Genomic DNA, 27,305 nt, shown 5'->3' on the forward strand with positions numbered 1-27,305 from the left:
CTTATCAATTAAGGTTAATAAAGCCACACCGATCCTCGATTATCTGGGCCTCCATGTCTGCTAATACTTTCAAGTGTACAATTTTTAAGCCTTAGTGGTCCAACACGTTCGCCGTACGTATGGGCCTTAACTCTTCCCTGTCCCTCCTCATCCCTCTGTCCCTGAATGATAACTACTGTCATGTCGTGAAGGTCAGTGTACGTGTGACTCTTTGAATTCCCCAATACTATACCTGTCCATGACTCTTGCATCAGTGATGACACAGACATGGAGGCCCAGATAAATATGTCAAAACTCATTCACAAAATCCGCCAGAGAGGCAGGCAGAACCGAGGTCGATAGCGAAACATGACGAGCACATGCCGGTTGTGCTATCTACCCACTCGTCGATATATTCCTGCTGCTCCTCCAGATATAAGTGGCACTCCTTGAGGAGAGTTTTCTGTAGTGTATCAAGTAGACTTCCTGTGATGCTAGGTTGGTAGTAAAAGTCGGACTCATCGCTAGAAATCTCACTTTCTTGAGATGATGACGGGCATGTACGCTGTCGTTCTCGCCGCTGTAGTCGAACCTCCTCAAATATAGAGTGTGCGTCAGGCCAGATGCCTTCCTCAACGACAAGGTTCGCCTCAAGAGAATGAGGTCTCGTAGATTTGACCGACTCACTGGCGCCTCTCGTATGCGAAAGCGCTATAGTTTCCATATTCCCTATTTGTTTGGCAGTGTCCAATGGGCTGCCAAGGCCCCCAACTTGTGGTCGATTCACGTCAAGATCTGACCGTGAGAGGAGAATCTCGACATACTCACGACCTTGGTGAGACGTAATGGCTAGAAGCAAAGCTGTAAAGCCATCATGCTCCTCGACATTATGATCAACGTCTGGAATTCTTAGCAGCTGCAGCAACACGGCTTTCCGTTCTTCTTTTTCTCACTATCCTAAATACCATTCTTCCCGAAAATCCACAAAAGCGAGCCTCGTCCATGGGTATCCCGCGCATTTGGGTCAACGTCGTCCCGTGCGAGTAGCGCATTGGCACTTTCGATTTTACCATCCCTGCAACGAGAGAAAGTGCCGTCCGGCCCTCTTTGTTAGGGAGACTAAGCTTGATCCCTGAGTGGTCGAGAATCGCGCTCATTATCTCGAATTTCTTGCGTAGCTCAGAGCAGTGTTTCTCCTGCGATCCTGTAGGTTTGGATCACCTCCAGATGTCAAAACAAGCTTGACCATTCCCATTGTGCCTTGAAAAGTAGCCAGCATCAATGCTGTCAAACCATAATCGTCCTGGGAGTTCGCATCGATACCGGGGAAGGATAGTAGAACTCGAGCTGTACTTTCGTGTTCCACTTAACCGTACTGGGCCACGTCTATGAGCGTTGTTCTTTTATTCACCTGAATTACGACGCTGTTAACGTCGACCCGCCCTTTACTTAGCAGTGCCTGAACCACATCCGCATGGCCAAACAAAGCTGCTGCCAAAGGCGAGTTGTGCCCAGGCCCAGCCGCCGAGTCAATCTGAGGATGCTCTAGAAGAGCCATGACGAGCCCTACAGCGCAACTATTAGCCGCGTACCATAGCGTCGTGCGGCCCTGTGAGTCCCTAGCATTAACAGCAGTTTGTCTATTGGCCAGCAACCTGCGGGTCACGCTCTCATGTGACTGCCGACCACCAGGACCGTATCCTCTCCCCGAATTTGCGGCCCATATAAGCGGCGTTCTAGCCCTGGATTCTCGGCCGTTCGGATCGACGGCTCCGGTTGCTAGCAGTTCGTCCACCACAGCCTCGGAGCCGCTCTCGGCCGGAAATGAAAGTGCATTGCGCCCAGCACCACTTTCACAGTCAACTTCGAACCTGTCATCAGCAATAAGAGTCTTGACAACATCAGCGAATCGTCCCTGGGCAGAAGCGGTGTTAGCCGTACCGCTATGCTTCGAACTGACGCCCGATCTGGTCTCGTCCATATCTAGCAACAAACGGACAGTGCCCAGATCGGCGTGCCTGGACGCCGCCATTAGTGAGCTGTCTACAACCCAGCCTAGTGCTTCTCCTACGTAGTATACATGAACCGCGTTAACATCAGTGTCGTGTTTGGTCAAAAGCTCTTGAACAATACTAGAGCATCCAGCTGCCACAGCGAAAACCAGGAGCTTCGATGCAGGCTCAACAGTGTCCCTGGTACCATTGTTGTCAGCATCTTGTGAGTCGTGAGCAGTATCGCATTTATCCAGCACAGATAACGCCACGTTTTCGAATTTACCACGAATAGCGAGGCTGAATATGCTGACTTTTTCCCTGTAACGTTGCATGGATAGATAAGCTGTTAGGCATGGGTTGATGCAATCTGCGCGTGAAAGTAGCTCGGCTGTTTCTTGATGGACCTCCTTGATCGCAATGGAGAGGGGCGTGTCCATTCCATGCTCGTGGAGGTATGAAGGCCGCGGCTTGTCATCTGACAGCTTAGTGCTGCTATTAACAGTTGCACGACAGATATATGTCCATGCCGAGCGGCCTTTCATAACGGTGTGACGTAGTCGAGGTCGCTCAAGTTGGGGTTGGCGTCGTGTTCAAGCAGTCGCTCTACCACAGTGCTATGTCCCTTTTTGGCAGCTAGTGCCAACGACCTGCAGCCGTCGTATTTGCGTGCGTCGATGTCGATGTCGATGTCGCAACCGTCAGTAAGAAGCGTTGTAAGCGTGTCGATGTCGCCGGCCTCTTCTGCACACATCAACGGTTTACAGCCTTTCTCCTGGCTTGGGCTACTGCTGGTATCGAGTAAGCATGCCATCTCACACGCCCTTCTCCCGTTCTCAGTCGGTTCGTCCTCTTGTAGTATGAGGTATATCTTTAGGCGGAAAGGGGAAAGGTTTTCACGGTAGCCTTGAGCGTCTCATGACTCTCAATAGAATTGTCTCATCTGCGAGGGAAATAGTGACTTGGGTTGAGAACTTGAGCGGTGCAAGGAGCAAAGTTAGCTGAAGAGGGTACCGTGCCTCTTGACGCGACAAGCTGGAATGGTCCTAAAACCTCGAAACTTGATTAAATATATGACTTCGTAGCTACTGTGACTAACAATTGACTACTAACCTCTTTCAGAGGCTGCAAAAGCTTTATATATCATGAACGATTCATCCCCAAGCTGAAGCCAGGGCAGATATGCCGCCACTCTAAGCTTTTAGTCACAAGTCTAGCTACGATCTGTCGGAGTAGTACGATCAACATTGTTCTCGGGCGTCTGGCTCTCGGCTGTAGATTCACCAGCCCCAGTGGCAGTGGCATCAGCCTCAGTAGAAGAAGCAACTTCCTCCGTAACAGGATTAGCTACTTCAGCTGCAGGAGCATCAACAATCACCGCGGCATCAGCCTGAGTCACAGGAGCACCAGTCTCCGGTGCGACAACCTCAGCCGCCGTCTCCTCAACTTCACCACTGCTTATCCAAACAGGCTCCCTCTTCTCCAAAAATGCAGCAACACCCTCCTTCGCATCCTCGCTCCTCGCATGCAAAGCCATGACCCTAGCCGCCCATAGAGAAGCCTGCTCGTATCCATCACCATTCGATTTTCCAAATTCAAACTGCGTCCAATACGCCCATTTTCCTACCGCTTGCTGTTGAGGCGACATAGAAAGCAGCCGCTCAACCACATCTAACACACGTTTCTCGAAAGCCTCTTCTGGATCTTGCCCCGGTGAGACTTTGACAACATCGATAACATCTGGGTGGTCCGATGCTTTGATTGGCTCTGCTGTGGCGAGGAGTCGATATGTCGTCGCGGCGGGCAAACGTCGTGAAACTGCGGTTGAGGGGCTAGTGCACGGCAATCCGATCTTTGCTCCTGGGAGAGCAAATTGAGTATCTGGTAGAGCAATCGGGAAGTCGGTGCTCATGGCAAGTTGGAACCCAGCAGCTGTCGCAATGCCTTGGATCGGACAAACAACCGGCACAGGGCTCCTCCGAATAGTCTTCATGACATCGGCGCAAAGTTCAAACAGAGTCCTGACATCATCCCGACTCATCTCGGAAAGCTCTTTGAGATCATGGCCCGATGAGAATACAGGCCCTTCGCTCCGAAGTACCAGAACATCAGGTGCTCCGGCACGTTGTTTCTTCCACTCAGATGCGCTGACGAGCCAGCCCCAACGTTCCCAGTGCTTCGACTTTGGGCCTTTTAATGCCCATTCGAGTTCATTGAGAGCCTGCTGGCTGAATTTGGGAAGAATGCCCATGCGACTGGCAGGTCGTAGCGCGAGGGCGCTGTCGAGCTGGGACTTGAGGTCTCTGAGCACGGGGATGCTGAGGGCGTTGCGCTTGGTGGGGTTTGAAAGTTTGATGTAGGCGGCTCTTGGGGGGAGCTTGGGGAACGGCATTTTTGTTGAGTTTATGATAGGTTCGTGTTTATGTAATGAGAGATTGTGGGTTGGGATGATGAATTTGGTGGTTGATGTATGATGTGAGGTTGGTGGGTAACCCCGCATTTTCTGTTGGCCACTCAACCTCGGGCAATACATTTCTATAACCGTGACTTGATGACATGATGTAACAAGAAGTTAAGGATCAACATATAAAAACTACCAAAAATCAATCTTCATCTCTGTCCTTCCGTCTTCCCTCCCTTCTCTTCCTCATATCTCGGATTCCCTCTTCCTCTCTTCTCCATAATCGCCCTAGTCTCCCCTCTCGTCCCCTCCGTAACCTTCATCCCCATAACCCTCTCATAAAATGGAACACTCTTTTCCCAATCACCCGTAGCAAGCATACTCTTTCTCAAATGGGGCATTGACTCGGCAACTTCATTTACGCATTCCATGAGCCATGTACCTAGTCCTTCGCTCCGGTAGGCGGGGGTGACCCAGACGTCGGTTATGTAGAGGACTGTTGTGAAGTCTGTAACGCAGCGCGCGATGCCGATGAACTTTGGGCCGGCGGCCTTCTTTTTTACGGGATTACCTGGAGATGGGGGTGGTGAGTCTGTGTCTGTGTCGTAGAGACCGAAGCTGAGGCCATTGTCGAGCATTTCTCGGGTCGCATCTTCTGGGAGAGGCTTTGCCCAGTAGAATTCGTCCGAGGTAAAGATCTTGATGACATCCTTGACTGGAATCAGTGAGGGGTCGGTCGAGATGAGAAATTCATCTCGTCTCCATGACTTTAGTCGTAGCTGAGAAGCTGCTATGGTCATTGCGCGAATTTCAAATGAAGTTGGCGATGTTGGCTTGAAATTGAGAGCTTTATTTGTTAATGGTCTGATGTGACTTTGATGGGCCCACCTGTCATATCCCTGCACTAACTCATTCCAACCGAGCTGAATGCGGCACAGGGCAATTCCAAATCGCTATTTCGAGATGGTTTGATAGTCCAATCAATAAGTAAGAATTTGTCATATCTCGTGACTACAAACGCTGTCAACGAGCTGGCATTACCAAGGCTTTCCAGACAATATCAATAGACAGAAGCCGCGTCTAGTACGGAGAATCATGGACTGCACTAACCATCCGCTGTCGTTCAAATAATAAAGACACATGACCTCTCTCGTGCAGTACAAGAATTCACAATTAGCGAAAGAGTTGAATCAAAACGTTGAGTTCCCAATCAAGAGCCTCAGATAGCGTTGCTGAAGTCGTTATTCTGACTAAGCCCCAAGAATGAAATTGCGCCATTGTTATCGATATTGAGCAAGCAGTTGATCAACATCGGAAAACATCTTCCCCTCCACAGCGTGGCATCTCATGCGGAGAAAGTCAATCACGACATCGTTATTCCCATTGATATGTCAGCATACTAAATGTCGCGCATATATATCTACTAGCTGTCTTTCTTCAAATTCTGTAATTCAAACCATAATCTCCGTGTATTTCGTTGATATAGAACAACATGCCTTCTGCTGTCTCAGATATTCCCCATTACTCCTACGTCCCAGAGACAAAGGAAGATCTCGACTGGGCAGACTGTACTTCCCCTCGTCCCCTGTTCCTCATCCATATCTAACATTTACAGTGGCAAACATTGACCTCTCTAAATACGGTACCCCCGAAGGAAATGCCGAACTCGCCCAAACTCTCATCGAAGCAATCCGCACCAAGGGTTTCTTCTACGTAACCAAGTTCGACATTCCTCAATCTGCCATTGACAGACAATTCGCTCTTGGTAATGCCTTTTATAACCTCCCCATCGAAGAGAAGCTCAAATATGTTCCTGATCTTGATGCGGGGGAGTATAATGGGTACAGACCTGGTGGACGAAGGATTCTGTCGGGTGGTGTGAAGGAGAAGACCGAGGTTTGGAATATGGCTAGTAAGTTGGTCCCAAACTCAATAGACTGCAGTACTGACTTAATGTAGCGGATAATGGAAAGATCACGCAGCCTGTCCCTAAGCTACTGAAAGACCATATCGAAGAAATCACCTCTTTCGCAAAGGTAAATCCATTCACTCTTGTGGACCCCAACCACACTAACACCCACCTCAAGGACCTACACGAAAAAGTCCTCGACCCTCTCTACCATCTCACAGCCCTCGCCCTCCAAATCCCAGAAGACCACCTCGTCAACCTACACAAATGGGGAACCCACAACGAATCCCACCTTCGCTACATGAAATACGGAAAGTTCTCCCCCGAAGAGATTGAAAAGCTCGAAGACGGTCTTTGGTCTCGCGGCCATACTGATCTTGGCTCATACACTCTTCTCTTCCGTCAACCTGTAGCCGGTCTTCAGATCAAGGATCACAAGACTGGTGATTGGAAGTGGGCCAAGCCTCTTGATGGAAGTTTAACAGTTAATGCTTGTGATGCATTGAGCTTTCTCACAGGGGGTTATGTACAGTCTACCATCCATCGGGTAAGTCGTCGTCTTGAACCTGTTTCAAAGACTAACAGGTTAGGTATCTGTCCCTCCTAAGGATCAGCGCAACGTAGACCGGTTGGGTCTTTTGTACTTCTCGCGCGCAGAGAACGATCTCGTGCTTAATACAATTGACTCACCTCTTTTGAAGCGTGAGGGATACACGCAGAATGAGTTTGAGAGGGGAAATCATCGTGTTCCAACTATGGGAGAGTTTACGACGTTGAAGCAGACTTGGCAGCAGTCGCAGAAGAGGGGAATCACGTATGATGAGCTGGAAGGACAGCAGATTCTTCCTGGATTTCACGGAAGAAGTTTCAAGTAGTTCGTCTGTAGGGGCAAGAAACATCAAGCCTTGACATAAGGTATAAACCAAACTCAGTAAATTCTATCCTAAATTTATCCTAAGCTTATACTAGGTTACCTAAGTCTTTGAATTATTGAGGATCAAGGTCCTAATTTTTCTTTTCCCCTTCTAGTTGCCGTAGCTCAAAGAGAGCCGAGAAGGGTCTGGCTACGGATTGCAAATAGCACATTTAGCTTGTAATTCGTTTGATTTGCACAACATCGTTAACGAATATGTTTCTCTGTTCTTGGTGATAATGCAACCTCATGCAACGTTCTCTACCGCTTGCGAACCTTGTTATCAGCACATGTGGATAACCCATACACCTGCCCATCAGAACCCGTTGACTCCGCCCACTTCGCAACATCAACATCCCTCATCCCATTACTCGCCACAGTCTCCACCACAACACTCGTCTCTGGGGAAACGATCTGCGACACAGCATGCCATGCATTCCCAAGGATAGAGCTCTTCGTCGAAGCCATAAACATGATAATAGTTATCAACGTAAGAACCAAGTGCAGGATAACTCCTGACAGAATAACTATCAAGCCCGTCCATTGATTGGGAATAAGCACATGTTTGACATTGATTGTAGTAACCGACTGTTGTTGTGTGAAATACGGTAAGATATCGTGGAAGATCATCTGGTAGAACCGAAAGAATAACTCCTGGACCGCTCGTGCTGGATCATCCGTTTCTTGGAGAACACTCTGAAAGAGATGCGAATGCTCTGGGTGCGCCGGCCAATTCGCTAATGTATCAAACCATCCTTGCAAAGCATCGTTGTTGAAGGTCCATCCACCGGAAATACTATAGTCGAAAAGGCTGAAATGAATCATTTGGTAGACCCATTCATCCCAGTCAGCAACCCCTGTATCCGCCATAGAAGCTGGCCCTGAGAGCACTTTCAGATCTAGAATGCCTCTTGCTTCGTTGTCAGAGGGCGATACGCCTACACCGAGCTGTTTGAGAAATTCTGTCCCGTTCTTGCCCTGCAGTGTTTTCCACTTTGCTATGGACGTTGGCTCGGATGGTATTGCTCTACCTGTCATGGTGACGTTGTATAGAAGTGGTGTGTTCTGAGTGAGGAAGCATACACTCGCTTGGAAGAGCTGGGTGTTGTTTTTATTCGTTGCTGTCGTCCATGGGCCTTTGCTCGTTGAATTCGCCATTTGCATACCTTCAGGAATCGTCACATTCGACCAAGTTTTTGTAGCCCTGTCATACATGGGTCTCAACTGAATCAGACTATCGCTCGCGTTGAGGAGAAGTACTGGGTGAAAGTTGTATGGATGACGAGAAAGCGGGTTCGTGAAACTTTTGTTCTTGGGAGCTAGCTCTTTCATGTTGAAACTGCAGAATGATATGGGCCAGGACGTAGAGTTCGTTTGGTCCCATTCGTTGTTGATGCGGCACGAGAGTGTCGCTGGATATGAACCGTTTATGCTGGGCCCTGACTCCCAACCAGTCAAACTGTTGAATTCTGCTTGGAGATAAAGACCCTCTGTAGCATTGCTTCCGGTGTATATATACTTAAATGTAGCATTATTGAAATTTGGTGCTACACATGCTGTCCTCATGTTACTGACAATCGTAGGTCCAGAGTAATACTCCAGTGAAGTTCGATTATCAACATTAGCCATCGGTATCATGGCTCGATAAACGTCTCCAGTGTCTGCCACATCCTTAGGCGCAAGTCTCTGGCTTGAAGGCCGCGTCTCTGCAAATCTCCAGTGTGCTGACGGCTTGGACTGCCAGTAAGATACACCAGAGAACACAGCTGTATCCTTGGATATATCGAACCCAACATGAATTGACTCCGAGACCATCGGCGCAGCGATCGGAAGCGCCTTAAAGTCGAAAAGCAAGATCGTCGACGTAAAGGTCATAGCAAGACTTAGGATAAAACTAAATAGTAAGATGATGCAGTGGAACAAGGTTTTCCTGTTGCCTTTTGTGATGAGGAAGATATCCCACGGACTTGCATCACAACTAGAGGCTCTAGAGATTGACAATCGGGCCAGATCAGAGAGTCGGCAACCGGCGGTTTCCAGGACAATAGCTGCCATTGAAGCAGCAGCGAGACAAGTCTGCAAATCCATCGATACTCGGATTGCAGCGGAGCAAAGTGTTGCAACTTGCGCTGCGTAGTTGTCAAAGATGATTCTGTCCCATTCTTTGCCTCGGGGCTGTCTGTTGCGCGCTTTCTCGGCACCTTGCCAGAGATAGACGAGAAGAGCGCATGAGGTAATAATGACGATTGTTCCGAGGATGATGATGGTCATTCCCGTTTTGCCGAGTCTTCGTCGCAAAGGCTGGCGCTGTGCTGGTCGTTGGAAGCCTGTCGGGGCATTTTGGTGTATGAGGCGTTGGCGGTCTTCGAACTCGGTGTTTGTTGGAAATGGCGCAGGTTTACCGCTGGGGAAGTAACCGTAGCTAGATGGATCATTGGGGTTTGAAGTTTGATGATACGTTGAGAACCCATCTGATCCCATCTCGTAGACGCCCTGGTGGACTTGACTATACTGCGCCATGATAACTCCCTTTCCCTACAATCCCACAGAAGCATCAATGTTAAAGCGACAGGAAATTCATGCACTGGGGAAAGGGACAAGGATATTAACCCAGCTGTCCTCAAGGGCAAACTCGATGGCATGCCTGAGGCTGAATCGGCCAGTCTAGCTAACGCCATTTCTTTATTTTAAGCTTATTCTGGTAGTACAGCCAAGCGTCACTTTTCCCGATACAGCCTTTTACCTTTTCAGCTCGATCAGCCATTTCTTGGCTTTGGATAGAATTGGGATGATGGCTACTCCGATTGGGCTATGTCGCGCGTGGTCACGATTGATTCGGGGGTCTGGATCTGTGGTGAGCGGACGCAAGAAAACTTAGGCCTTCTGATCTCAGTGATGAAAAAAGTTAGGTAACCTCAGTCCCTTTTAATCCAGCTTTTAGACCAGTTTATTCTGGCACCCCAATTGAATGCCACATGTTTTTTTCTCCCTGTGTTGTGATTTGGTGATGATCTCCGTCGCTTACCGGAGGGTTGGACGCCACTGGGGCGAATGATTTAGGGCTGGATGGTTTATTAGGTAATACAGCAGTTATGTTTGGAGCATCTTGTAATGAAATAAGATTTGTAGCCCGCGTTTATAATTTGATAAATTAGTTAATAGTCAGATGAATATCCTGGTGCTGGCCTTGGTGTTCTCGCACAAGAGAATGGGTGTTAGATTGAGACGAATCAGTGGGCAGTTCTGCAAGCCAAACCTCAACATCGAAGATACATACTTCAGCACATCGGCAGATAACTTTAGAGTTATTGTTTAGTTACGGAATATGCCTGTTGAAACCATAAAAGAACCGGGGGGGGGGGGGGGGTTCTCTCAAAGACGAAATTCAGGACAGTCCACTGTTTTGATCTAAGGTCCTGGCCGAGAGCTGAACAAAATTCGTGGGTCTTTGAATATTACTTATTTACGTATGTCTATTCTTTTCTCAACTTGACTCACCTAGAGTGTTCTAGTCCCAATTGGTTGGTCAGCGGAGATGCCGCCCAGCGGTAAATTATCAGAGCATGTCGAGCTTTGGGAAGTATAAGTACTTCAGCTTCTGTAATCTGCTTAAAGCGGCTCACTTGAGTCTGCAAGACCTTTTTATTTCTATAAATTAACCGCTTGCATCTGACCAATTTCCCAGCTCTGCCTGCGTATTACTCTCCCAGTAGCAGCTTGTTGTCCTCTGATTACGGCGTAGGCGAGATTCACGCATGAGGTAAACTTCTTTTGTGGCTGGCTGAGCTTGAGGGGGTGAGTTCTGGACCGGTCTGCTTATTTGCACTGACTCTTGTTGGTTGCTGTTGGTTGTTGGTTCCAATCTTCAGTTCTGATTGGTTCATGTAAGCGAACTGATGGGGCTTTTGTGCTCCCCTTTCTCATCATCTCTCGCCTGATGAAACTCCTCCCTCCTGAATGCATGATCCTTCCCGGCAAATCATTACTTGATGCGCGTCGCTTACTGGCGCAACTTGCACTTGCTTCTGTAAGCGAAGCGCCAGGAAATGTCATCGCCAATACTTACTTTGGTGAGGGATCAGGGTTGTCCTGAATCCTTGAAGCTCCAATAACAAATGGCAAGTATCCCAGGGTTCCCTGGTAGCTGAACGAGAGCTGAACGAGTTGAAGACATCACTAAAAGGCTTATGCTCATGGTTGAGGAGTTACAAAGCTCCAGTGGCAGCAAATGATCAAAAATACCGCCTTGTGAGATCCAACTAGACGGAGGATTTACCTTTGCTTTGTGTGAAGTCTATGCACTAGAAAAGGAGAAACGAAGATTCGGACAAAGTGGCAGTGAGCCAGGCGGTCAAGATGAGAATGGTCAATGCAACGAGTCATGGAAGTCCTTGTAATAATAAGGTTGTTGGTGGACGTTGAGTGAAACCTTAAATGAGTCTGTACTGTGCGAGATCAGCGTTAAACACTGTGTGTCTAGATACTATTAGAAAAAAGAAAAGACTATTTTACTAGCCTATTTGCTAAAGCTTTAAAAGGAACTTGCAGCTTAAGCTTTTAAGCTATAGATTAAAAAGGTTAAGGAAAGTAGTCGGCTTGCTTATCCGGTTGGCTTGTCAGCCCTGGTCAAAATGTCAACAGCAGGGCCACTGGCCCACCCCTAATAGCCCTGATCGCACTAACGCAGGTACTGAGCCCGCCCCGCCAACAACACACGATATTTCCAACAATATTGCCAATAGTTCAAACACAATAGACTTTTCAGCTGCGCTACTTAGATAAACAAAGAAGCCACCAACAGATAACCTTAGTAGAGCGGAAAAGCAAATATCCGAGAGGCCTGCGATTTGGAAATAGTGTTAGGGTGTAAAGAATCTAGACAGGATGGATAAAAGGAGGTTTCTCTCCGTGTTGACTCGTGAATCTTCATCCCGATTTCTACTCCTTTTTGCGCAGTCACTCGTTTACCTGTCATTCATTTTGCGATGCTGTTTCACAGGGTATTGCTAGCCGCGGCTGTGGTTGCTACATCGTACGCTGGGCCTTGCAAGCCTGTGAGTTCTAGGGCGTCTGTCTCTTCGACTGCCGTCACTGGCATTCCCTCTTCGACTGCTTCGGTTGAGTTCTCGGATACGACACTTACTGCCACTTCTGTGTCTTCCGGTACAGAGAAGGCCACTTCATCTGTGACCATTGGCTCTGAGACGGTCACGTCAAAGGGTTCCACCACTTTGGCTACGTTGCTGTCCAGCTCCGGATCTGTTTCTGAAGGTCTCTCTATTTCTGAAACTGGTTCTCAAAGCAGTGATGTCTTGGTTTCAACCAGTGGGACAGAAACCCTTGGACCTTCTGCTAGTACTACTGTTACTGGTACCATGACCTCGGGGGGTATCACGACTGGTACTACTGACGTGGATCAAACGACTGAGCCTACTACCGCGCCAACTACCGATGGTACCAATGATGCTACTGCAACTGGTACTACTACGACTGAGCTATCTGGTCAGGCCACTGTAGACCCTCCCACTCAATCTTCGACTGAGACAGCCACTGGTCCTACTACCGAATCCTCCGATCAGCCTACGACGGGCACGACTACGACTGATTCTCCCACGACGCTCCCGACGACCGAAGACACAACTGGGTCTGGCACTCAGCCAACAACCGATACTACACAACCCACCAGCGGCGCCACCACTGACCCTTCGACAACTCAGCATACCACAACCGAGGGTACAACCACCGAGTCTACAGCCGCTGCGCCAACGTCCACATCTGAGTTCTGTTACGACAATGCAGATGTCATCTCAATGCTAGCCTTTGACCCAGTTGCCTCTCCCTTCTGTGTCAGCTACCTTTCCATGACCACGCATACAATGTAAGTTCTTTGCCTCGGTGAACTTAGAACGTTCACTAATTACATCTCGCAGCACTGAGTATGCAACAACCGATCCCACAAACGTGTACCAAGTCGATGTCGTCACCATCACCGCCGACGCTCTCACGCACATCGAGACTAATTACGACGGCGTAACTGCAATCTTGACAGAGTTCAAGACCAATACCGAGGTAAGTTCTACTGACTATACTTGAGAATCGTGTACTAACATTGTGGTAGTGGTCTGAGGCCACGGTTACGTCGACGCGATCGATCGAAACAATTACATGTCTTGACAGCGCATACTCCTACGTTGCCCCAGTTCCTACCATCGATCGAGGCACTCCGCACCCAGAGAAGCGTGGCCAGGACGCGGTTGATGTCCCTGAGGCTATACCTTCTGACTGGACTGAGGCTCAAACCTCTGATATCTGCTCGTGTCTTGATATCGAGGAACCTACGACCCATACAACCATCCAGACAGTTGAGCCTACGACGTTCATCACAACTTCGACAGATGCTGTGACTCCCGTTGAAGAATAGTACGTCTCGTTTCATTTGTTTAACTCAGTGCAGACCTAACTGTAAATAGTACCAAGATCATCACGACTACATCAGTCAGTGTCTTCACATCAACCGTCACTGAGAAGAAGACCTCTACTGTCACAGCCTGGGTCGTCGAGACTACCTTTGCTGACAACAACGACATTGCCTACCGTCGATTCCAATGCCCTTTCAACGCTAACATCTACGACGATGGATTCACAACCAATTACTTCAAAGGCAAGCCCGTGCTATCGTCAGGCAACGCGCAGACCCTCCAGTTCGGCGCCTGCAGCTCCCTCACCATCCCCGGCAGCGGAACATTCGATGCTTCCCAATCAGCGCTTCTCTACAACGCATACTTCTATGCCAAAGAAACAGGAACGTATACCTTCTCTGTTCCAGATACCATTGACAACTGGGGTTATCTCTGGGTTAAGGATGCAGCGTATACGTGGAATTACGGTGCTTGGGCTATTCAGGGGACGCGAACGGGACAGAACTCTGCTTTGTGGAAGGGAGGTTCGTACCAGATTCAGTTGAAGAAGGGCGATGCTATTCCGTTCACTTATCTTTGGGCGAACGGCGGTGGTTGTGCTGGAAATGATTTGAGTGTCAAAACACCAAGTGGGAAGTCCATTCCTGGTATGGAGGGGTCGACTGTCAAGGCTTGCCATCTGAACAAGTTTACTTAGGGTTGGTGGTTTCAATTCTTCATCTGTATATCTTTTATGATAGACTTACTCCTGTGCTTAATTGCATCTGAATGGCGTCTCTGAGTCTCCAGATTCATTGTCTTGCACTATGCAGTTAGAATTCCTTTACCAAACTAACAGCATCGAGATTAACACACTTTCGGCCTGAAAACTTGCCATGTGAGCGAGCTCCTAAGAATTTCCAAATTGTAACACCCCTTATGTCATTAAAAACATAGCTTCACGAACTGCACTATCCTGATTGCTCCAAGTTTGACTGGTTCTACTGCTCTTCAATCTCAACTGTATCTAATGGCTAGGTAGCCTTGCATGTCCTACAACCTGACTACCGTACGCCTATCTGACCAACCTCAAATTAATGCTCCATCCATATCAACAGACTACTCTATTGCCCAACAATGCTTCAACGCTCAGGAAGATTCGATGATTCTAACACATTAGACACAAGTAATTATCGCAGACTTGTCAGTCTTGTTTCGGGGAGAGTATGTATTATTTTTAATGAATGATGATAGCATGCCTGAAAGAATGACAAGTGAGTCATCTTGAATTCTTGATTCCTCTCAAAAGTCACCGAGAGGCAGATCCAGTGACACATAAAAGAATACAAGTTCAATTTCGCCAAGTCAACTCAATAAATCGCACCAAGTAGAAAGAAAAGTCCGCGTCACTGCAATACCAGTCCTAGTGCTTCCAAAGCTTGAAAGCCTGGTTCGCACCACCATGCCCATTGTAGGTTAGGAAAGCGGTGTGATTAGCAATGTTTCCACCAGACAGATCAAGGTACGTCCCATCCTTAGCATTACGAAATCTAAATCATTCGTCAGCTTTTATTTCATATGTAAGATGTTGTGCCACTTACCGAACTTGCGTGTTGTCGTTGACGTTGTCGACTGTCGCGCCTTCAAGATCCCACTGAGCTGCAAGGTCAGAGACATCGCGGTTTCTCTCGCACTGGACATTCTTTCCGTGTCCTATATCCTTCGTAAGCAATCTGGTCCATTATGTGGATTCATGTACTCACCAGTTGAAAAGAGGACAAAGCTGTTGCCCGCGTTCTTGATGATGACGCGCGTGTTGGACCCAGGAACGGAGAAGATCTCCCAGATCTGGTTGGAGTTCCACTTGTACGTTCCATCGGAACTAACAGAGGTCAGCTACTATCATGTATTATGGACGGGATGACACTTACATGGCATGAACTGGAGGGTTCTGGCCACCTGCGCCGTTGAGGTCGAAGAAGACATGACTGCTGCCTCTGGAGCTTTCACTTCGAATGTTACACTTGAAGTGAAGCTTAGGCTCAGGAACAACAGTAGGGGCAGGGGCAGGGGCAGGAGCAGGAGTAGGTGTAACATGACCCTCATGCATGTGAGTCCGTAACTCCTTAGCCTTCTCATTCATCTCCTCCTGGAGCTTGAGAAACGCCTTCTCCTTGGTCTCGATGACGCTGTTGAGCCTTTTGATCTCATCACCTTTCTCGCCGATCGTCACACCCCTTTCTTTTGCAAGCTTGTCGAGATCCTTGGCATCATCCTGGGCCTGTTCTAGCTGGCACTGGAGGTCATTTTTGGCCTTCTCAAGCTTGGCGATGGTCTCATCCTTCTGCTTGTTCTCACCGCGGAGTCTCTCACCCTCTCGCTTCTCAATTTCGAGTTCTGCTTCGAGAGTGGCGATACGAGCAGTGAGAGCAACAATCTTGGCGGCTTCAGTCTTAAGGCGAGCCTCGGCGGCTCTGAGATCAGTAATCGCCTGGTCAAGCTTTTTCTGGACCTCAGTCTTAGAAGCTCGCTCGTATTCAAGCTGGGAAACCAATTTCTCCATGGCCTTGTGGTCCTCAATATCATGACTCTTGCTTTTGGCGAGCTTTTCGTCTCTCTCCTTGAGATCGGCAGCATGGGCGGCTTGAGTGTCAGAGAGTCTCTTGGTCAAATCACCGGTCTTGGTCTTTTCAACGGTGAGATCATCGGTGAGCTTCTTGATCTCCTTCCTGAGCTCGTTATTCTCCGTGTTAGCAGCGTTGAGCTGCTCACCTCGAGCATGGAAGTTGGCATCAAGGGCTTTGAATCGCTGTAGTCATCAGCTAATGCCATGGCAAGTCAATAGTTGGCACTTACATCCTCAGCATACTTGGCGAGATAACCAGCCTGATCGGCAAAGGCGATGGTATGTCGCAGAGTGTCAATGAGATTCTTGGGGAAAGGAAGGGGTCCAAGAATGCGAGGAAGAGACGGCTGAGGCTGGGGAAGACGGACTTCGACCTCGGCCTTGTCGGGGGTTGAATACTCTGGGGGGGTCCAGTCACTGAATGGCGGTTAGCATTGGAATGAGCCTGTGGCCTCAAACTTACTGGGAGTGGCGATCAATCAAAGCGGATAAAGTGTACTCGCCAAGATCCTGGTTCGCCTCAGGTCCCTTCATGTGGACAGCAAGCTTCTCTGTCTTCTCATCCCAGGTACACGTAATATCATAGTACGAATGGTAAGAGAACTTGACGCCTTTTCCAGCACCAGAAAGCATCTTCTGGGACTCGGCGCGGAAGGACGGAGACTTTTCAGTACCAGTATCATCATGAGTCCACTGCCAAAGCGACAGAACAGGCTTTCCATCACCAAACCCCTCAGGGACGATGAAAATGCTCATCTCATCACTAGCATACTTGGACCAAGAAATCTTGCCAGTCCAGATCCTAGCAGCCCCAGTGGCCTGCTCACTCTTGGACTGCCAGATCCGCTTGAACGACATGTTGCTCTTGGCACCAGCTGGGTTCGACATAACGACGTCGAGCTTGCCGTAGACGTCGCGGGAGGTGATCTCCCAGCTGTAGTAGGACGCCTTGGCGATGAAGATATCATCGCCGCTGGGAGTCTTGGAGACTTTTTCGATGGCGGACTTTTGGAAGAAGTTGGCCTTCTTGGTGCCCTGCGCGTCTTTGGTCCATTGGGAGAAGAGGTAGGCGGTGTCACCGACGCGGACTGGACCGTCAGGTAAGATGATAACGAAAGTCTCGTTATCACCGTAGGGCTTCCAGTCGAGACGGCCTTCGTAGACGAACATTGTAATTACTAAAGTGGAAAGGGTTCTGGGAGAATAGAAGAGGCAATTGGTGGGATTGAAGGGTTGTTGCTAATGAGGATGTTAGGATATGGCACGAGGTGGACCAGCAATATATAGTTAACTCTCAGACCTTGTCCTCCTCCATTTCACAGGTGAAGCCTCACAAATGAGTTGAGAGTTCTTTGATGTCTGTTCCCTCTGGAATTCACTTCGATAATTTTCTGCATGGCTTTGCCTATCACCAGCTGAAAGTCCAGTGGCTACCTGAACATTAGGACCCGACAATTGCAAACTTACAGCAATCGCCAGCAAATGAAGTCAAAGCGCCATCACCTTCAACTCATTTCACACCGCGCAAACTCTGTGATATCGAACGCCTTGCCGTTATTCAGGGATGATTTTCATCATGATTTAGACTCAAAGGATAACGACCCCCGGAACATGGCCAACGAGTATCGCACCATTGGAATTTCAGCTCGTGCGCTTGGTCCCCGTGGCGGCGACTCGGCATTCATTTGATTCGCCTCCGAACGGGACAGTGAGCCGCTTTGATGATATAGATGGATCTGGACCATGCATGTCGCTCCGGGCCGATCCCTGGGGTCCTGAAGATGGAAATCTCGTGGGGAAGTGGAGAGCTGATGTTTTTGTTTCGGGCTGGCTGAGCTGAGACGTGCAGGAGGAATGTAGCTAGCGTGTTCGCTATCGAACCTGGAATGTGTGATTAGCGCCGTGGCTTGCAGGGATTCATAGTCGTATCTGAGCAGGAACAGGATCGTAACTGGCCACTGTTGATACACTGGGTCGATTCAGTATTTGAAAAGTGATGCAGGTTGCAAGCCGTTATTCTGTTATGTTGATCCCTGGGAGGAAACAATTATTCTTAGAACAGGGAGCATATAGAACCGGTTCTTGGCATTTGAAGTATCATATCCTGTAAACGGAGTAAATAAACTCACAATAATTTTCTTAAATTTCTTAAATTTCAGGCTTCAAAAATCTACATTGCTTCTCGAATCTTTTCTCTTCCACGAGTTACAGCCCTTTCTTCCTACTGATGTACCTAATTCAATTTCCAGCTCTGACTCAGAGGAACAGTCCAGCAAGTTGAAAATCATGTTTATCTGTCAGTCCATACCACAAGATGTTGTTGACTTTTATCGCCGCCAAGCTATAACATAAGAAAATTGTCTATTCAACCTAAACGCCATCTTTATCTGTTCTATTGAACCCAAGTCTATCCCAAACCCAAACAAAAGAAATCTTGCCCTTTCTTAGGCAGCCTCAGCAACAGCATACCCAACCCTCTCTCCAACCTCCATCTTGCCCTCCCTAGCATGCCTCTCCCTCTCCTTAACCTCAGCCATCCTATTCAAGAAGCTCAGATACGTCTGCCACCCAACCGCCACAACACCATGGAACAAAGGCCGCCACCCAATCGACAAAAACGAAAAACTAAATGCCGTGACCATGGGCCATAATTTGCAGGAATTAATGATGCTGGTTGGTACTGTGTCTTTGACACGCTCGATTGTGCCGGGGATGTCACACCCGGAGAGCAGGGCTTGGGCGCCGAAGAAGTATGTGTTGAATATTGGGGTGAAGACGGCTTGGCCAACGGTTACTTTTGTGGCGAGGGAGAGAAGACGGGAGGAGTAGTTGAAGTTATGTGAAAGAAACATGAACCTGAACAGAATATCAGTACGAAACTCTAACCTCACTCATACTCTCTCACTGAAACTAAGAAGAAAGACTCACCACTTATAATTCGGTATAGCAGCAACACACCCAATAACCGCATTCCTCAACGTCCTCACAGGATCATACTCATTGCCACTAACATACTGCGCACTCAAATCCCCCGCGATGTAAATCACCACCGCAGTAGCAACCTGCGTCTTATACGGACTCTTATTCTGCGCACGCGCATAAGCCTGCACAGCTGTTGTCAAAGGGCCGAGGCGCTGCCATAACGGCAGGGGGGCGACGGTGGCGGGTACGGGAACGGGGTCTTTTTTAGGGGGTGAGGATTGGAAGCGCCGTTGGATGTGGCGGAGAGGATGTTTGAATGCGGGACGGAGGATGAGTATTGTCATTATGAGGGTATATGTGATATTATGTGTTAGTGGGTGATGGTGAGAGAGTCTGGGGTCTGGGGAGTGAAAGGGATGCGAGATTAATGAGATGAATTTGGATCTTGATAAGCGGTTTCGAGCGGCCGAACTCGGACGGTAATTCCGAGTGAGTAAAAAAAAAATGAAAAGGAGGGTGATTGATTAGATTGGTTTGGTTTGGTTGGTGTGGAGATCGGTATTCGTCGGCTATCGAATCGGTACTTACTCAGAAAGGCAAGTCATCACGGCCAACCTCACACTCACTCTCACTTTGAATATGAATATGAATTAAATAATAATATGCTAAACAAAGGAAAATGCAATGAATGTCTTAGCCATGTCTAAAAGAACTCCTCCTCCTCCTCATCCAACAACCCCATCCCACTATCCCTCCCCCTCAACCTCTTACTCACCCTCCTAACCCCCTGTCCCTTCACAACATCTTCCTCCTCCTTTCTCGGCGTCAAAAACTCCTGACTCATCTTGACAACCCTCTCCAACTCCTCCTTCATCGCATCAATAACCTCCTTCGCCTTGACCCTCTCCTCATCAACTTGCCTCTTCAAACCACCGTTTTCAACGCGCAGGCCGCAGATTTTGTCATGTGCTGAGCGCAGAGATTCATTCAGCTTGTCGATTTCACTGCGGTACTTGAGAACGCTTGCGTCGCGCGCTGCGAGTGCTGAGCCGTGCTTTTTGTTGAGTTCTGAAATGGTTTGTGTGTTGGTGGTTTGGAGAGTGAGCATTTGGGCTTGAAGATCGGTGGAGCGGGTGAGCGCTGATGAGAGTTTGCTTTCGAGAGAGGCGATAGTGTCTTCCTTGCGGGTGAGGATCTTGTGCTTGACTTCTAGTTGCACCGCATACTCGTCATTGGCATCATGGGCTTCGTGTTCCATTCGCTGAACGAGATCTTCCAGCTCTGAAATATCGCGGATATACCCATCCACAGCACCCTTAAGCCTCTGATTCGCAACCTCGAGCTCTCTAATCCTCGCAATCTTATCACTGATAAGCTTCTCAGCCTTTCCCATCTCTGCTTTAAGCCCGTCCATCACCGTAACTCTTGCGTCCAACTGCTTCCGTAGAGAGAGTTCGATCTCGTGATACTCATCTATAGCATCCTCATCTTCTTTCGCGCGCTTCGCCATGTCGCGTAAACGCGTGAGCATGAGATCCAAGACCTCTGCGCCATGGGATGAAAGGGGGAGGGTGATTTCGCCGGGAGTTAGGTACTCGAGCTCTAAGCGGGCGGCGCGGAAGTTGGTGATGAGGGTTGTTATCATCTCGCTGGCGTCGGAGCCGGTGAAGCCAAGTTTTGTGATGGAGGATGTGAGGGTTTGCAGGGCGCATGTTCTATCGGACATTGCTTGGAGCATGGCGTCGATCTGTGCCTCGAGGCCTGACTGATCTCTAGGTGTAAAGTCTGATAGCTTGTCGGAAAGGCGTCCGCTGAGAGTCTTGTAAGATTCAAGAGTGTCGGTCAACTTTGCAACCTCCAGCTGAAGCGACGACACTTCCTCCTCCAACTGCAGCTGCTTAGGGTCCGGCAGACAAGCCTGAACGCCAACCATGGCCGTTGTCTCCATCGGTTCAAAGATTGGTGTCCCAGGTACAGTAGGACTCGTAGCAGGCGGCGTCATGAATGAAGTGCGCGCCCTCGAAGGCGTACTACAAATAAACTGCGCCATGGTCTCATCCCCAAACTGATCCTCATCAGGCGACATGTCCATAAAGTCCTGAGAAAACTTCTCCCGCGCTGCAAGAGTCCAGTTATACCCTCTGCTCTGATCCATAGCGCGACCTGATCGTTTAGTCAGTTCATCCTGAAGATCTTGGATCTGCTTCTCAAGATCCCAAATGCGATCTGTGTCAATAACGATAGTCGCATTCTGCAACTCATAAATCTCGCGATCACGCGCTTTCAGCTCATTCCTCAACTTTTCAATCTCCTCTTTTGCTTCTTGGTTCCGACGGCGCTTTTCCTGTTGAATTGTGTTCATCTCCTCGCTCAGACCATTGCGACGAATTCTGCGCTGCACGCGACCGTCGAGGACTTGTCGCAGCGGCAGAAACGTAACTTCGCCGCTTTCAGGGAGCGCTGGACTTGAGCGGATTGCGCTTGGGGTTGTTTGGACAGGTAAAGATGAGTGGCGACGGCGCTTGGGTGTTGCGACGGTGAAGCGATTTACCATGGGAGTTAAGCCGGATGAAGAGGCGCCTGGGTCGGAGAAGCGAACTCGGCGGGAGGAACGCTTGGGAGTTTTGGAGGGCATTGGGGATGAGGGCATGTCTGGTTCTGGTTTGATGCTGCTGCGACGGGAGCGTCTTATTGCGATGGGGAGATGAATGTCGTCCATGATGGGTGAGTATGTCAATTGAATGGGACGTCAAGCAGTTTACACAGACGACTCATAAAGACCACAAATATGAACAAAATAAGTCCAATGAGCTAAACAAGTATGAATAACAAATCAACAAAACAGCGAACCCCTCGCATTTAAAAAATACAACTCCAGCATAACAAAAACATCCCCCAGGCCATCATTTACACGACCTCCAGGCATAATGTTTACCTTTTCCCCCTTACAGCCTAGCGCGTAACCTCGCAGCGAACGAGGACCAATGGTTCTCAGAACATGCAGGGTCTCGCAAAACGGCCACTGGAGAATTGTTATGGGGCCGTGAATTCAGGCCATGTTTTTTGGTGGCAGCGGTCGTGTTTTTGGGCCTGCGCATTCACGGTGCTTGTTTGTTTGGGGGGGGTCCACTATAGCTTTCGGGGGTGATTGAAGGGGCAACGGGTGATCTGTTGATGTTGACGATGATGTTGTGCGACGATATTGTGTCGCATTTATTGAATGATTGTTGCACAACGAATTGCAATTATCGAGATATTTACTGTTTGTATTATGCCCACGTTTGGTGATCGTGAGGGTGTTGAGATACGGGATGATCCGCCACCCGGTCGATCTGACAGCCAAGATCCATCCCTCCCTCCGTAAATGGCAGGGCAATCGAAGCCATTCCCAAACTGCAATTACAGTTCAATCACAATCTCCTTCTGGGCGCTTACCCAGACTCTCGGGTCCCAGACCTCCTCCCACCGATCAGTCACATTTCACATCCTCCAGCATAGCCATCACACTCCTAACAATACATTCTGAACATTTCTTGCGCTACACAAACCACCCCATTCATATTCTCGTGATACTCATCTCATGGTGTTGTCCTCCAACCAAATCTTACCGAGCTGACTAATCCCCTTCCCATTCCTCACCGACGCGTCCTTCACCTTAATCCACTAACTTTAAGCATCCAATCCTCTCACTGACGCACTTACTCACATGCTTCAGACGAAATGCCCACTCCTTCAAAACATGTCAAATTCGTCGCCTCAGACCCTTCGCGCGGCGGTCTCCCCGTGAAGCGCAAACAGGTCCAGCACGCCTGTGCTTCATGTCGCAAGAAAAAGGTGAGCACTCACTGACACACCCCGGGAATAGTGAGAGTGAGAGCCGGGGGCTGATTGAGTAGAGGCGCTGCGTTCATGCTGAGGATGCAGTCGATGAGACTTCGCCTCCCGTGGAAGAAGATGAGACATCCCGGTCAACGTGAGTGGGCCACCACTACTACTCTGGGTACTCCCCCAATTGACACTCACCAGATCACTACCCTTACAAACACAAAGAACTGCTCTCCCAGACTCATCGCTTCAATATGCAAACTCAACCGCAAATGCAAGTCCTGCTGCGCCAACTCCAAGGCGCGAATCAGGAAGCACGCCGAATCAATCCTCCCGCTTCGTGGGGGATCTCAACCCTGAGGGCATGTTCATGGAAGCTACAGGCTCGGCATCTGTCCGCGAGACCTCACAGAAAGGGGATGTAGGAATATGGCTTTCTTCTAATAATCCTGGCCAAGCCAGCCAATTCATCACTTCTCGGCCACCGCCTATAATGGACCAGTTTCTACTACCGTTTGTCAAAGAGCATTGTCTATCGTGTCTTCCGCCACATCAAGACTACCTCAAACTCAAGGCGTTGTATCTGGAAAAGATTCACCCCATCATGCCGATTATACCGGAGACTGCGCTGGACGGCGATGAACCCACGAGTGTGGTGTTGAAACAACTCATATGTCTCGCTGCATCTACAGACCCAGGCATGGCGCTGTATCTACACCTCCAGAACAAAGGCGACAATCTCCTCCCCTGCCAAGACTTCATGCAATCCGTCTCCTCCGCCGTCCGCGCCATCCTCGAAACAAGCATCATAACAGACAGAGTCCTTCACATCCGCGCCCTCATCCTCCTATCCCTCTACACCCAGCCCAACTCCTCCGAAGAAGCAGACCTCCCCGCCCAACTCGGCGGCCGCGCCATTCACCACATCCAAACGCTGGGTCTTCACTTGTTGAGATACGACGGGCCCAATAGTGAGGAGCTGGAAACGCTGTTCTGTGCGGTTTGGGCGGTTGATCGGATTAATGCCGCGGTGTACGGGAGGCCTTGTCTTATGCATGAGAGGGATATAGGCGCGAATCTGGATGGGTGTATTAGGAAGAGACCGCCATGCTTTAGGCTGTTCTTGAGTGTTGTGCAGTGGTTGGATCAGGTTATTGAGCTGTATCGCCCGGGACCAAGTGCTGAGGCGAGCGGCTTGGACAAGATTGCTTATATCGATCTTCCGGTTCTCGAGGCCATGATCGTCAATGCCGATGCGCTTAAAGTACCAGGCTCACTAATCGGTAAGTCTCCCATTCAGTCAAGTTCGCGGCTAATAATCACAGCAACGATTGAAACATTCTATCACGCCGTCATCATCTTATCATGTCGTCTCCCACGACCAGGCACACTCACAGCAGCATCAACCCTCCCTCCCCCATCCGCCAACGCCCGTCGCTCCCTCGCAGCAGAACGCATCGCCTGCGCCGTCCTGCGCGACCACCTCTCCCCTATGCCGTTCGTCCCCTACGCCGTCTGTCTCGCCCTAAGCGTGGAGTACCGCAAGATGCGCCACTCCCGCCTGCCCATGTTCCGCTCGCGCGCCATGCACGCATTCCGTCGCAACTGCGAGATGCTCCGCAAATTCGGCGACTACTTCTGGAGCGCCAACGTGGTGGCGGGGCTGGGCGAGCGGGTGCTCAAGGAGATGGAGCGCGCTGCTAACACGCTCACGCGGGAATCACCGCCGCCGACGGTGAATCCTGTGGCTGTGACGAATCCGGTGGCCGTGACGAATCCGAGCATGGTCAACGCTGTGCCGAGCGTGGAGCAGGCCGTGGACTTTTCACTGATTGATGCGATTTCCGGGGCGGATGTGTTTGGGGCTATTGATCCTAGTTTTAATCTGGGGGCTGTGGAGGATGCACTGGAAGCGAATCTGGATATCGGGCTGCCGATGAACTGGGTTGATTGGGGGCAGTATGCTACGCTGTCGTGAGATGGACAGCTCAGAGTCAGCTACGTCTTTGATGACTGGTTGGTGATTCGGTGTTGTGCGCCCGTTGGCGACGGATGAAAGCTTACTTTGGTGGTGATACTTGGCGCGGCTATTTCCAGAGTTTTTGGTAAGATGATGACCACGGGTGGGATGACAGAAGCTCACGGTCAGCGACAAACGTTTGGGCTATAAAACTGGCTTTATTGCTGGTCTGGAATGCATTTCGCTCGAACATCAGTCACCATGTGGAAGACATCATCGAAAGATACCAGCATCGAGATCGTCCCTCTTCTCGACGACACTACGAGTACACATACCCAGCACACTACGCCAATACTTCGTCGATTAAGGCGACACAGGGTGAACATGGAGAAATGGGGACAATTATCGGCGTTAATTGGGAAGGATATGAACATGGTGGCGTGTTGTCTGCCGTGTAATCCGTAAGATGGACATGGATTTTGCAATAATAGACGATTCAGCAATGAAGGAAAGACATGGAGCGTTAATCGGTATAATTGGCAGCCCGTAGGCGCGGTATTGTACAGTAAAGCAACCGTTTCTGTTTCCAAACGATCTCGCTAATGGCGCAGACAGATAAAGAGCCATCGACAAGAAAATCGGAGTCTTTTGCGACGTGTCGGGCCAGATCGTCGTGCTGAGGCAAATGGCTTGGAGGGAGGATCAAGTAGAGGTGTCTGCTCGGATCGACCGAGCGACTTAGTCGTCCTCAATAAATACTATCCATCTCCTCGTGACCATCTCAAGATCCTGCGACGTGCGTATGGTTGTAGCATTCGAGGTTCGCATCGTAGGGACAAGTGGGCAGGTAATCGCCTGTTCCATTTCCCCCATCTACATCTCAATCCAACTCGTAAACCTCCCACCATCGCATCCAATCGTCAATCATCACAGTTAACCAGGGTATCATAAAAACATCAATCCATCTCTTTCACTTCCTCGTTATATCCGTCGGCTTCCCCCGAAACTGATTCTTAATCTCATCCAGAAAATGCTTCGCAAACTCCGAGTTCTTCCCAGCTGTATTCGGATCAGCTGTTGCTTCGCCCGGTGCCAAAGGCTCGTGCGGATTTCGTCCGTGTTGCTTCTCGTGGATGGTCTTGTGAATGCGCGTTACTGCGCGGTGGAAACCTGGTTGTCGTAGGATCTAAGTCGTGATTGTTAGTGAAGAACGTAGAGGTTGAGGCCGGGAGGCGTACGGATGCGACGATGTGATCCTGAGATTTGTTAGTGATTGGGAATCAGGGCAGGGAGGGCAGACGGACTTCGAAGGATTGGATTGCGCGGAGGAGCCACCAGTGTGCAGCCATTTTGGTGAAGAAGACGGGTGATTGAAGATGCTGAATTCAAGATGGAGATGGAGATGGAGTGGCGGCGTTAGTGCGGCGGGAAATGGAGGGGCGAGCAAGGATGACAAATGGATCTGATCTTGTGTGACAGCTTGACTACAGTTTCAGCTACTCCGTACAGCTACCCTGAACTTATCATGAACCACTCAAGTACGCATCAACGCAAAAGCTTGAGGTCATCAAAGAACTTGGAATAATCGATCAAAATTATCTCAAGCTTAATACAAACTTGTTCTAAAACCCAGTTGTTATAAGTATTTAGTCTTGGTCGCTTCTAAAAGACACCTCATTACTCTCATTCATGCAGCCTCAGTCAACGTCAAATCACTTTTATTAATCCCAATACATCAGCTCAACTAGTGTCCAGGCTTAGAAGTACTGGTTCATGAAAGAACCGATATAGTCCTGCTTCCCCAACTCAACACCCTCCTTTCTCAAAATCGCATACGCAGTCGTCAAATGGAAGAAGACATTAGGAATTCCATATCCCTGCACATAATCCCTAACCTTCATATCCGCACTCTTCCCGGGTCCAAGCCCAATAGTCACAACCTCAGCACCACGCTTCTCAACAAGCTCCCGATCAGCCTTCTCAACGACCTCGAGAACCTGCGCGATACGAGCTTGGAACTGCTCAAATGTAGTGCACTCGTCGCGAGAAAGAGTAAGAGGCTCGCTGCCGGTTGTGCGCGCGACAATCTTCTGCGCTGTGTCGGTGGTGAAGAAGACCTGGAAGCTGAGGTCCAGCATGTCAGGGGCCAGTTTGGCGGTGGGGAATGAGGATGCGTTGGCGTGGGTTTCGGCCTTTTTGAGGATCGAGGACAAGGAGTTGAGGGCTTCCTTGGTGTGGAGGATGGCGGCGTCGTAGAGTGTGTAGCTCATGATGGGCAGTGAAACCTTGATGGTAGTAGTGAAGAGTGAAGGTAGAGTGAATTGGGTATAGTAGTGTATTGCGTGATGAAGCTTGTCTGTCCGAACAATCCGAGGGGCGAT

The 27,305-nt window shown here is 49.3% G+C and overlaps 12 protein-coding genes across 12 annotated transcripts; 3 read left to right on the forward strand and 9 right to left on the reverse strand.

Moving 5' to 3' along the window:
* Window positions 1–295: 295 nt before the first annotated feature.
* FMAN_10769 (uncharacterized protein) lies at window positions 296–2,784 on the reverse strand (the record flags this gene model as incomplete). The annotated part of the gene is given in 5 exon segments (XM_041823731.1): window positions 296–895; window positions 933–1,183; window positions 1,201–1,326; window positions 1,351–2,462; window positions 2,519–2,784. 5 exon segments carry the CDS (start codon window positions 2,782–2,784, stop codon window positions 296–298), a joined length of 2,355 nt encoding a protein of 784 aa, XP_041689282.1.
* Window positions 2,785–3,183: 399 nt separating this feature from the next.
* On the reverse strand, window positions 3,184–4,362 carry FMAN_10768 (uncharacterized protein; the record flags this gene model as incomplete). Its single annotated transcript, XM_041823732.1, has 1 exon — window positions 3,184–4,362. One exon carries the CDS (start codon window positions 4,360–4,362, stop codon window positions 3,184–3,186), a length of 1,179 nt encoding a protein of 392 aa, XP_041689283.1.
* A 218-nt stretch (window positions 4,363–4,580) lies between these two features.
* Window positions 4,581–5,171, reverse strand: FMAN_10767 (uncharacterized protein; the record flags this gene model as incomplete). The annotated part of the gene is made up of 1 exon (XM_041823733.1): window positions 4,581–5,171. The coding sequence occupies one exon, from the start codon at window positions 5,169–5,171 to the stop codon at window positions 4,581–4,583; it is 591 nt and encodes a 196-aa protein (XP_041689284.1).
* Window positions 5,172–5,863: 692 nt separating this feature from the next.
* Window positions 5,864–7,155, forward strand: FMAN_10766 (uncharacterized protein; the record flags this gene model as incomplete). The annotated part of the gene is made up of 5 exons (XM_041823735.1): window positions 5,864–5,939; window positions 5,987–6,283; window positions 6,331–6,407; window positions 6,459–6,827; window positions 6,871–7,155. 5 exons carry the CDS (start codon window positions 5,864–5,866, stop codon window positions 7,153–7,155), a joined length of 1,104 nt encoding a protein of 367 aa, XP_041689285.1.
* Window positions 7,156–7,454: 299 nt separating this feature from the next.
* On the reverse strand, window positions 7,455–9,713 carry FMAN_10765 (uncharacterized protein; the record flags this gene model as incomplete). The annotated part of the gene is made up of 1 exon (XM_041823736.1): window positions 7,455–9,713. One exon carries the CDS (start codon window positions 9,711–9,713, stop codon window positions 7,455–7,457), a length of 2,259 nt encoding a protein of 752 aa, XP_041689286.1.
* Window positions 9,714–12,178: 2,465 nt separating this feature from the next.
* On the forward strand, window positions 12,179–14,309 carry FMAN_10764 (uncharacterized protein; the record flags this gene model as incomplete). The annotated part of the gene is made up of 4 exons (XM_041823737.1): window positions 12,179–13,071; window positions 13,124–13,262; window positions 13,312–13,613; window positions 13,664–14,309. 4 exons carry the CDS (start codon window positions 12,179–12,181, stop codon window positions 14,307–14,309), a joined length of 1,980 nt encoding a protein of 659 aa, XP_041689287.1.
* Window positions 14,310–15,014: 705 nt separating this feature from the next.
* FMAN_10763 (uncharacterized protein) lies at window positions 15,015–17,387 on the reverse strand (the record flags this gene model as incomplete). Its single annotated transcript, XM_041823738.1, has 6 exons — window positions 15,015–15,141; window positions 15,193–15,304; window positions 15,355–15,473; window positions 15,523–16,400; window positions 16,448–16,634; window positions 16,681–17,387. The coding sequence occupies 6 exons, from the start codon at window positions 17,385–17,387 to the stop codon at window positions 15,015–15,017; spliced, it is 2,130 nt and encodes a 709-aa protein (XP_041689288.1).
* A 1,274-nt stretch (window positions 17,388–18,661) lies between these two features.
* FMAN_10762 (uncharacterized protein) lies at window positions 18,662–19,483 on the reverse strand (the record flags this gene model as incomplete). The annotated part of the gene is made up of 2 exons (XM_041823739.1): window positions 18,662–19,073; window positions 19,146–19,483. 2 exons carry the CDS (start codon window positions 19,481–19,483, stop codon window positions 18,662–18,664), a joined length of 750 nt encoding a protein of 249 aa, XP_041689289.1.
* Window positions 19,484–19,842: 359 nt separating this feature from the next.
* Window positions 19,843–21,858, reverse strand: FMAN_10761 (uncharacterized protein; the record flags this gene model as incomplete). Its single annotated transcript, XM_041823740.1, has 1 exon — window positions 19,843–21,858. One exon carries the CDS (start codon window positions 21,856–21,858, stop codon window positions 19,843–19,845), a length of 2,016 nt encoding a protein of 671 aa, XP_041689290.1.
* A 1,001-nt stretch (window positions 21,859–22,859) lies between these two features.
* FMAN_10760 (uncharacterized protein) lies at window positions 22,860–24,942 on the forward strand (the record flags this gene model as incomplete). Its single annotated transcript, XM_041823741.1, has 4 exons — window positions 22,860–22,973; window positions 23,036–23,112; window positions 23,166–24,247; window positions 24,290–24,942. 4 exons carry the CDS (start codon window positions 22,860–22,862, stop codon window positions 24,940–24,942), a joined length of 1,926 nt encoding a protein of 641 aa, XP_041689291.1.
* Window positions 24,943–25,894: 952 nt separating this feature from the next.
* FMAN_10759 (uncharacterized protein) lies at window positions 25,895–26,273 on the reverse strand (the record flags this gene model as incomplete). The annotated part of the gene is made up of 3 exons (XM_041823742.1): window positions 25,895–26,110; window positions 26,163–26,180; window positions 26,229–26,273. 3 exons carry the CDS (start codon window positions 26,271–26,273, stop codon window positions 25,895–25,897), a joined length of 279 nt encoding a protein of 92 aa, XP_041689292.1.
* A 408-nt stretch (window positions 26,274–26,681) lies between these two features.
* FMAN_10758 (uncharacterized protein) lies at window positions 26,682–27,194 on the reverse strand (the record flags this gene model as incomplete). Its single annotated transcript, XM_041823743.1, has 1 exon — window positions 26,682–27,194. The coding sequence occupies one exon, from the start codon at window positions 27,192–27,194 to the stop codon at window positions 26,682–26,684; it is 513 nt and encodes a 170-aa protein (XP_041689293.1).
* Between the last annotated feature and the right edge of the window lie 111 nt (window positions 27,195–27,305).

The sequence above is a fragment of the Fusarium mangiferae genome (genome assembly GCF_900044065.1).
Source record: "Fusarium mangiferae strain MRC7560 genome assembly, contig: FMAN_scaffold016, whole genome shotgun sequence".
Taxonomy (NCBI): domain Eukaryota; kingdom Fungi; phylum Ascomycota; class Sordariomycetes; order Hypocreales; family Nectriaceae; genus Fusarium; species Fusarium mangiferae.